Genomic DNA, 10,515 nt, shown 5'->3' with positions numbered 1-10,515 from the left:
ATTAACGACTGTTGTAACCTGACGTTGTTAGCCGGCAATCTTTGTATCGTGACGTCACCTCAAGTGGTTGGTTTCCTCTTCCCGAGCCGATTGGGTTCCGCTCGCGAAGGCTGTCCAAAGCGGAAAGAAATTACTCGCCACTCGAGCGGGAAGCGCTGGCGTGGTGTTAAGGGTGAAAAACTTTCGGACTACCTGCTTGGGCGATCTTTATTCTGGTTACAGATCACAAGCCGTTGGTGGGTCTTTTCCGAGAAGACCGCCCGACACCTCTCATGGCCGCTGCCCGGATCCAGCGTTGGGCACTGCTACTGGGAGCTTCAAGATCGAGTACAAGCCGGGTCCTGACGCCCTCAGTCGACTTCCGTTGGAGACCCCGGAGGAAGAGCAGCAGCCAGAGTACGTGCACTCGTTGCTACAATTTGACAACACGCGTCTTTCGTCACAGGTGCTTGCTGAAAATCGACTATTTGAGAAAAACACCTATTTCCACTATTTATTTTTGGTAAAAACACCTACTTCACCAAAATTTCGGGGGGAGAGGGCGCCCCCCCCCCCCCCCCGACTACGGGCCTGCCTCTACGAGAACAGAAACGGCGCCGGTACAGGAAACAGCGTCCGTGCCTCCTGGAAAACCAGCGCCGCCACAAACCCTTCCTGTTGAAAAGTTCCCGGTCCCAGAATTACGACGGTCTCGCCGGATCAAAAATTTGCAGTGGCTTAGCTCGGCTATGCCAGGATATACGTAGCGTTAGCAAAGGTTCAGCTGATTATTCTTAGCTTTCCAGATTGTCTAGGATTATTAGCCTTCTTCTGTTCATTCTTCGTACGCTGAACCGCTAATTGCCAGGCAACTACTTCGGGATCCGATGAGATAAGCTTCTCGGCTCTTTTGCGCCGTCGAGCCGCGTTTGCGCTCTCCTTCTCCATGGCGTTACCCACCTGCAAACGCCAGTCAGAGGCGCTATCAAGCGGCTCCAGCGCAGTGTCAGACGGCGACTGCACAGCGAAGGCTAATAGCTGCGCGCGCGCCGGCGCCGCTGTGTTTGCCATGTCTACGACGTCACTCCTCTCGAATGCGCAGACCAGCAGCGGCGAGTCGCACGCGGCGGTGGCCGGAGTCTGCGCGCGCGCCGGCGCCAGTGTGTCTGCCGCGGCTACGACGCCACTCCTCCCGAACGCGCAGACCAGCAGCGGCGAGCCGCGCGAGGCGGTGGCGGAGAGCGCGTGAGATGCCGGCTCCGGTGAGCCAGCTGGTGTGACATCACTGATCCTTGCGCATGCGCAGCACGGCTCATGAGTAGCTGACGCACAAAAAACCAGTAGACCGTTATTCATCTTAAGGATGGAGGATTGTTGTAACCTGACGTTGTTAGCCGGCAATCTTTGTATCGTGACGTCACCTCACGTGGTTTTCTCTTTCCCAGCCGGCGCTATAAAAAGGCCAGGCTCACACAATAAAGCGTTCAGCTGCGCCGTGCTCCCGACCGGGCTGCAGAAACTAGGCGCCTTTTCCTCTTCAAACCACTACCACCACCACCAGTATCACGGCGATCTGCGTACTGTCGTTCGGCCACCCTTGGTCACCGCCGGCAACGTGGGCGGAATAGCAATGACAATAGAGTTCTGAAAGAATAATTCATTTGTCTAATGTGATATGTTTCACTTTCGTGCCCCTTTAAATCCTTGGTTCTTGTTATGTGAAACACCCTGCATATGCAACATATGAAACAATGCGCTTACTCAAAAAATTTTGTAAGAGAGCGTTTGAAAGTCCTGTCTTGCATATATACAGTCGCTGCCCATAACATCTGGGTCGGTATGCAGAACATAATTCGCTATTGTCTCAATTTAGTACTAACTGAACGAGAGGCGATACGTTGACAACTTTTCCAAGTATTTTTGAGTATATAATTTAAGAAGAGAAGTTCAGCGCAAATCAAGACGGACCACAAAGAATAGAAGAGACAAGCACTATTCTTTGTGGTCCGTCTTGATTTGCGACGAACTTCTCTTCTTAAATGCTATGTACCAACTAGGCCCAACAAAAGTTTTTGTGAAGTCCTTTCGAGTAGTCAACATCCGGTTTTTCGGACTCCCTAGGGACCGCGAAATCGTCCGAAAAATCGGGCAGTCCGAAAAAACGGATTCATGTTTTTTTTTTTTTTTTTATTCTGCTCAAGCAGTCAAATCGCCACAGCCACGTACGAAACAGCTTTAGTGCCTGCCAGTACAGTTACCAGGCAATTTGGTGCGCGCCCAGGCTCTCGTCAATACATTCGGTGCCTGTCACGAACTCCGTTTAACTACGTGTTGCGCCTCGTCATGAGCGCCGCCAATGCTATCAAAACTTGGAGAAAATTACGGCCATCTCGCTTGGAGCGTTTGGAAACGCGGAACACAAAGGCTGTGGTGGACGACTCTTCCTGCTTTCCCCGATGCGAGTGCGCACGTAAACGACGCGCCGACATGTAGAATTTGCTGCCGCGTGAGCCGATCGTTCTTAGCACGTCGCCATCGAAGCTGACGTATACGCCGTCACTGCCGGGGCGCTTGCAGTACCGTACGCACGCGTTTGTCATGAAAGTGTTCGTGATGTCCCCTCCGTTCCTGACTGCTTTCGTTCGTGAAGGCAACGCATCTGTGCGGCGCATTTAGCGGTCTCGCACAAAAAAGACGGCGGCGCGGGAAGTTTAGTACGCTCACAACTGCACCAGGCCACATGCACTACCGAGCAGTTAGTAATATCTGGGGTTTAACGTCCCAAAACCAAGGTATGATTACGAGAGACGCCGCAGTGGAGGGCTCCGGAAATTTCGACTACCTGGGGTTCTTTAACGTGCCCCTAAACCTAAATACACGGGCCTCAAACATTTTCGCCTCCATCGAAAATGCAGCCGCCGCACCGAGCAGTTAGCTGAAGACGCTTATCACAAAGGGTTGTCAGCGATTAAATGGTATTGGCGGGTCTGCCGCCTGCCGCCATCACGCATCCGCTGCTTATCGGTAAAGACATCGACGCACTGCGCCGCGATAGTGTCTCCTTCGGATTTTCGGTCGACTTCACCCCATAACACTTGCGCATTGCGGCAAAGCTGACTTTCGGACACTGCTACGGCCGCAAACAGATCGGCTCGCGAAAGCGCCGGTTCGAACCTACGAGATGATAGACACAGCAGAGGTGCGGCTTCAATTAATGCCGTTTTGGACGTGCAGTTTGGGCAGAAAGTCCGAAAAATCGGACGCCGAAGTCTATGGGGCTTGTGACGGTGCCGCGAAAGCGTCCGGATTTTCGAGCATGTCCGAAAAATCGGCAGTCGACTACTAGCAACTGGACGTTCGCGTTTCTTGGCCATCAATGAAGCGACCAGTAGTGGGGCATAGCCAGAAATATTTTTCGGTAGGTGGGTCCAACCATAGAGTTTCCTAAAATAACTAGAGGGGACTCTGGCGCTGCGATCGCTGCAGCTACCATGGGAATGATGGGTAGTACACAAATTTGCCTAATCTTCGTGCTTGCGGCTTCAAACGTACTTGTGGCTTTGTTTATTGCTGTGTTTTGGCGTACGTTTCGGATAAAAGAATAGACCGTTGTGAACTTCGTGACCAGGTTTGATTTGGTGAGCCTAAAAAAGTTAAAGTGGAACTGCTGACTACTACTACGCACGACCGCACCAACGCAGTAACGTAGCGGAACACGTACGAAAGGCTCCGTGCATCACGTGATCGGCCCACCTTCGACTGATCGACGATGTCACTTGATGACGTCATGGAAAATTTCGGTAATTTGTGAAGTTAGGATGAAGTCACACATGCTGACGTAATTTCTGTGACGTTATCGCTCGCTCGGAAGAGGTCATGAAGGTTCGAGGATGGACGCGTACGCCATAAATCAAGCAGGTGTGCCATATAAGCTCTGGTGCAAAAACGTAACACCTGCCCCGGTACGTTCATCACCTGCAATGAAACAGCTTACAAAGAAAACATCTACAAAAGCTCACTCTTTCTTTTGGTTTTCAGTTTCGAATTAAGCCTTTATGCTTTTGTCTTCCAGTGGCTGCACTACTCTGATAGAGGCGCATGAAAAGCAAGCTGTTAGTTTGAACAAACAATTTAATTCACCAGATATTTCATACTACTACTTATTAAATATTATTATTATTATTATTTTGATTTTACATCCCAACACCAAACACTCATATGTACAAAGCTTGAATACACGAGTGCTGCTTGAGATGCAGCTTACTGCGCTCTAATTGAATCCACAGAATCCCTTCAGAATTGATCAGTCAATATTATCATGCCTAAATATACATGTACTTCAAGGGTCTGATAGATAAAATTGACACTTAGTCTTCGAACTCAACGCGACATCATGCGCCTTTGTTAATTCCAATGAGTGTAGCGTTACTGTCTATTAAATCAGTTACTTATTTGCAGCCACTGTATGAGTCTAAGAAATAGGAATAAAATGACTGGAGAATACATATCTCAGCAACTTATAATTTGCAGATGACATCATGCTCTCAGCAATGACGGCCACAAATTGCAAAAAAATCATTGAAGACTTAAAGAGGTACTGACACCGTTTTTCGAAGGCGAGTTTACTCTGCCGTCAAAATCTCCTGTATGCAGAGACGGCTCTGAGCAAGTGTGAAGCCTCAGCAAATGCTGATAAGATTTTTAATTTGATATTAAAGTCAATTTTTCCATGGTGCACCTACGACATCGACACTAGCTTGACGTCAGGCTACAGTACAAATTCTTGGTGACTTCACGCAGCAGTCTGGCTAGTTGTGATGACGTCAGGTACCAAAACTTCCAAGATGGCCGCTTGTGCGTCACCAACGGAGCCACAGTGCGAAGCGGCCGTGGAAACGTCCCTATATATTGTGCGAGCACGTGACGAGACGCTCATACCATGTTGTGACGTCAGGGTACAGCAGAAAACCGAAACTAGCTTTTAAAAACCTAGTGCAATTACTTTTTCAGGGCACACTAGCGCTTAGCACTACATTTTATAGGCTCTGAGGGCTTGGCCTTTCATATGATGCAAAAAAAACGACAACTTAAAATATTCGTGTCAGTACCCCTTTAAACTGAGAAAGTTGTTGAAAATGAATATGCAGAAGACATGATGGCCTGGCAAGAGTTCACAATTAGCAACCAGCCCTTACAATCTGTGCAATAATGTGCTATCTAGGTCAATTACTGACAGGGGAGCCTAGGGAAGAATTAAGTAACAAGGAGAATAATTATGCTCGACGCGTAGACGGCAACATTCCCAACCATGGCAGGAAATTTACCCCTGTCCCTAAAGGGGAAAGTGTACAGCCACTGCATTCTACCAGCACTAAAATATGGGCTGAAACTTGAATAAAAATAAAATTTGAGAAGAAATTAAGGACCACACAGCATAACATTGAGAGAGAGGACAGAGTGAAGTGGATCAGAAAACAGCAGAGAGTAGCGGCTATCTTAGCTGACCTCAAGAAAAGAAAGTGGACATGGGTGAGTGACGTAATGCGTAGCGTAGATAAACAATGGTCAGTGACAGAGATGGAATGGATATACCAGAGATGGCAAATGCAGCCGAAGGTCTGTACTAGATGGTTAGCCGATGGTGACAATATTAAGTTAGCAAAATAAAACGGAGTCAACTCGAGCAAGATAGGGTAAATTGAAGATCACTGGGAAAGGTCTTCATCCTGCATAGAACGGGCTGTCACACGGTGCTGATCCGATGAATAAGGTTTCCTCACATGTTTCAACATTCTTTTATACAAAAACGTGCGTTGAGTGGCATTCCTCTTCCATAGCCACCTTAGCTAATGTTTTGTCATTTGGAAACTGCCAGAACAAGGCCCTTTTAAAATACCAAATTGAATTTAACTTGCTTGTGTGATGCTGCTCTTACCTGTCTATATCCTATCTTTATACAGATGAAAGTTTTTTTATTTGCCCTTTTATAACTGACATGCCAGTCATGTATCTACCTTTTCTAAAACACACATTGAGCCTTTAAAGCAAAGCTCTCAAACATGAAACATGCGGCCTGCGGACCCTCCGCCAGCGGCCCGACCATGAGCTTGAAAATCATCCAAGAGCTTTCAACCCACAACGGACAGCTGCCCACATCAGAATGGAACTTGGAGGGCGACGGCATGTTTACAACTTCAGCAGCTATTTTTGTGCTTTACAAGAAAAAAGTTTTCAGACTTTGGTAGATGGCATTTACATTATTTCTCGCCTATTGCGATTAATAACACTTCGTTCGGGTAAGCTACACAGACGTGACTTGTCTCAAGCATTCTTTCATGGGGCACTGAATGCAGTCACCATTTGAGGAAACATAACCATAGAACAAAAACTCTATATTTCAGACTCTGAGTCCACATTTCCGTCACTCTGGGGATCGGTATTGATTAGAGGTGTGTGAATATTCGAAAGTTTCGGATGTTAGACGAACATTACATTTGAAATATTCGTATTCGATTCGAAAACCCATGCATTCGAGAAGTTTTGAATATTCGAAAGTGACTCGAACATTCAATCTTTTTGAATATTTGGTCGTATATATACTGGAAACAAACTTACAATTTTCTGCCCTTACGGTAAGTGCATGAGTGGTCAACCAGTGATTAGTACGACTTCGGCGCGAGTGTGGTGATGCCTACACAGATCAGCATCGGAAATACACAGGGGCGTGATGATGGCTACCGGCGAACGTACTGTGGCACCTCTCTGCGACAAACTTATCAACAATAAGCGCCTTAAGGAAACTAAATCATGAACTGCCTGTTCGGCAGTGCATGCGGCTTAGTACTGTTGCCGCTGGTGTAAGTGTATCGCACGCTTTTAAAGGGGTACTGGCACAAAATTTCGTGAACAAGATAGCCTGCGGGATCGATTCCCGTGAACATGCGTATATCATCTGCAAAATACCAACAGCGCATATAGCTTGGAAGTTATTTAAATGAATTTGAAGTTTGCGTGAGCTATCGATCCTCACATTACTGACACTCTCAAAGGGGACCCTTGGGGACCCCGTACTTCCTCACGTGACCACGCTGCAACAAGTTATGATGACGTCACAGCCGCCATGTTTTTTTTTGCCACATTTGCTCCAGCGGCCTACTTCTCGGCGGTTGCTCGCGAACCGTGCGGAAGTGTGTCACAGTTCTGTGTGCTGACGTGATCGAGCGCTGCGCCCGCTAGGTGGTGATACAGTAGAACCCCGCTGTTACGTTCCTCACGCTGCGTTTTCCCGGCTGTTACGTCGTTTTCCGCCGGTCCCGGCATAGCTCCCATAGGATACAATGTATTGGGAACCCCGCTGTTACGTCGTAACTGTCGGACCGTTCCCGTACGATACGTCGCGAAGTGTGCCCGGAGCCGACCGAGTGACTACCAAAGAGAGCGGCCATGGTGCATTTTCACGCAGCTTGGCCTCGTTTGACCGTAATATTAGCGCATGAGAGGCGCAAGCAACAGAATCTTTCAATTGATGCAAACAAAAGCATGGCCTTCGAGATTCAAATTGCAAAGATGGTGTCTATGACGTAACTGCTCGCGAAAGCAAGGCCTTCGAGATTGGCATTTACTATTGACAAAAGCATAGCCTCTGAGATTTGCATTGCACAAACATGGCGTGTATGACGTACTTGCTTGCGAAAGCAAGGCCTTCGAGATTGGCATTCACTTCTGCCATCGCGTTGGCGTAGACTCATCATCATCGTTATTGTTGGAGAACGGGAGGAGTTCGAGCTGGTTGGAGCTCGCATGGTGTGCGTGCGGTTCGCGGTCGAACTCGCCGCGCCGGTCGTGATTGCGTGTGCTTAGTTCTTTCATGCCTACAGCTGTTGGTGTTAAAAAAATCACATACGTTGATTACATTTCTGTGGATAAGGCCGTCCTAAGCTCCGCGTTTCTATCCATCGACTAGATCGCGGCTGAGCGCGCCAATTTTCGTGCTGCTCGTAAGAATTGAAATAAAATTCTGTACCACTAAATATTTTGCCGTTTTTCCTGTTTTTCGGCTCTTACGTTTCCCGTCTCTTACGTTTATTTCCTACGGTCCCTTCAAAAACGTATCAGCGGGGTTCTACTATAGTTGCATCCAGAGGCTTGTCGCTTTTGAAACCGAAACTGACACTGGACGGTAATGAGGAGCCTGTAAGTAATTATCGATCGTGCGCTGCGGCAAACAATGTGCCGTGTTATGACTAACAGGCCCCCAGCTACACATTACAGCAAAAAAACGCGAGGCCAAAATTTTTGTGTCAGTACCCCTTTAAGGTAACAACCCAAACACGCCATTCGTGTCCTTGCGTGGCACCGCTTCAATTAAGTGCATGTCGCTTGCAGAAATGAAAGCAGCTCGCCATCGCCGCATTGGCCTGACAACGTACTCGCAGCACTTTTGCTCGGTTCGACACTTTCTGAGCGTGGAGAAATCTCACTGCGCACAAGCAAATGCACGCGTACGTTGCAATGAACGTCCCGACGCTTAACTGGATGAGCTTAGCAGGTGATGCGCTGCACGCAACTAACTTGGAACGCTTGGCTCTATGCTGCAGAGGTACCGCGTTTCATATGTAGCTGCGACGGTTTTCGCTAAGGGATCACCGTACAAATGTATGCACAAGCATCGACGAAAGCCACACGAGTCGTCCGTCTGCTGTGCCGCAGTGTCAGCCACTATGCTTGTCACAGTTCCGAAATGATTCTATGGTAGCATCAGTAGTGGGAGCTTTCGGTAACAAAGGATAAAAACAGCGGAAAACACAGGACACAGCGAAAAGAGGTCGACGGGACAAGCTGGCACTTACAACTGAACAGAAGACCGCGCTTGAAAGGCTTATTTAAACCCACCGGCAACCACTTTGTGCATGTGTGGGCAATCATGCTAAATAATAAATAGATAAATAAATAACATATAGATAATATTTGAACATACAATATGATTATGAAATGACCATAGATAACAGTTGGTTGTAAGTAATTAGTGGCAGTGACAGTTATGGTTAAAGGGGCCCTGCAAATTTTTTTAAAGGGCCCCTGACAGCCGATTTCTTGTTTGTGACATTTATGTTGTAATAAGTATGTCTATGTCTTGTAATCACGGAATGACACCGTAAATCCTCCAACGTGATGTCTAAATAATCCTAGCAGCGTTAATTGTGGTCATTTTTAGTGTAGGTTCAAAACGCGCGCCGAAAGAGGATAAGAAACTAGCGCCGCGCCGCGGCGGTCGCGCCTCGGGGCACGCGTGATGATGTGCGCTCAGTATTGGGTGACGTCAGCCACGCGCTTGTTGAACTGCCAGTTGGAGAACACACACACGGAGAGCTCACGCTGCCTGCCGACACGTACCGAAGAAGGAGAAGGTGGGAGAGCAAACACGCTTCGCAATATACCACAGTGCATGCACCGCGCATATTTCTGTCTGTGACGTCGACAACACTTGCTTTACCTCTGCAACGTCACAAGGGGCCTACGTCTACGTCATACTAGTGGTTATGTTGATAGGAGTTCAAAATTCAGATGAGCACTCAGGCTTACTTTAAAACCAAATTAAAATATCTTAAAGGCAACGCTCGTCACTCATAATCGGTCAGAAGTGCCCCCGCATGCAGGACTATCAAACAACACAAGCATCTCGAGTTTCCAAATTCGGTGTCAGGGGTCCTTTAAGTAATCATCAAACGACTGCACTTGGTGTTTAAAGCCTCACGTGTATTTCGCTGCAAGTTATGAGCACTTTCTCCCTTCTTTCACGCCGACAAGCGCGATGGAAACTACGCAGGGAGGGATGACAAAGGGGAAAGAAGCTACGCCAGCGCACATCATGACCTTGAGCCCTTTCATTCTTTTCTTTGAATGTGTTTGCAACACTTCCCATTCAGACTAGTGCCGCACTCAAGGGGCTTTATGCCACACACATGGTGGCCGGGGTACCTACATCGCACTAGAGGTGCTAAAGTCTGGTCCAGCTCCGTGAGAATCTGGTTTGCAACAGTTTTGCCCAGCATCAGCTGAACCGACAGCCAAATATAGATAGCACATTCTGAAGTGGTTTCAAGTGGTTAAACACCAAGCGAATGTCTGCCAAGGCATCTAACTCGCGAGGCACGTAGGATAGAGCAAGCATGCACTGGCAAATGTACCAGTGGTTTCGAAAACGACAATTTGCGTCGGTACGTACTGTCACAGAGGGCTCAGCATTAGACAAATGACCGACTCAGGCATGCAGCATTCGAAACAGTGTGGGCACAGTACGCTCAGTGCCACCTCGCACGAAGTAGGAGGAAAGATTAAGCAGACGACCATTCTTAAAGACCGGAGGTGCAAATATAAGATGATTTACTCTACTGGTGTTTTTGAAAAGAGGGACACAGATTTTTTTTTTTACTGAACTCAGTATACACAATGGTAGTATTACTGAGGATGTTCTTGTGGTCATGAAATTAGCCAGTCCTTCCCTTCGTCTGCGCAGTCAGTGCCTTTGACTATCTA

At 47.7% G+C, this 10,515-nt stretch overlaps 1 protein-coding gene across 1 annotated transcript in view; it reads right to left on the bottom strand.

Annotated features, from left to right (window-relative positions):
- Positions 1–223: 223 nt before the first annotated feature.
- The window catches only part of LOC119377393 (protein crumbs-like), a 46,363-nt gene continuing 36,071 nt past the window's right edge, over positions 224–10,515 (bottom strand). The window contains 1 exon segment of the mRNA XM_049411585.1: positions 224–412. Within this exon segment, the coding sequence (XP_049267542.1) occupies positions 224–412 (189 nt within the window).

The sequence above is a fragment of the Rhipicephalus sanguineus genome, unplaced genomic scaffold (assembly GCF_013339695.2).
Source record: "Rhipicephalus sanguineus isolate Rsan-2018 unplaced genomic scaffold, BIME_Rsan_1.4 Seq453, whole genome shotgun sequence".
In the NCBI taxonomy this organism is placed as follows: Eukaryota; Metazoa; Arthropoda; class Arachnida; order Ixodida; family Ixodidae; genus Rhipicephalus; species Rhipicephalus sanguineus.
The sequence above is the reverse complement of the archived record's forward strand: the minus strand, read 5'-3'. Positions and strand labels throughout refer to the sequence as shown.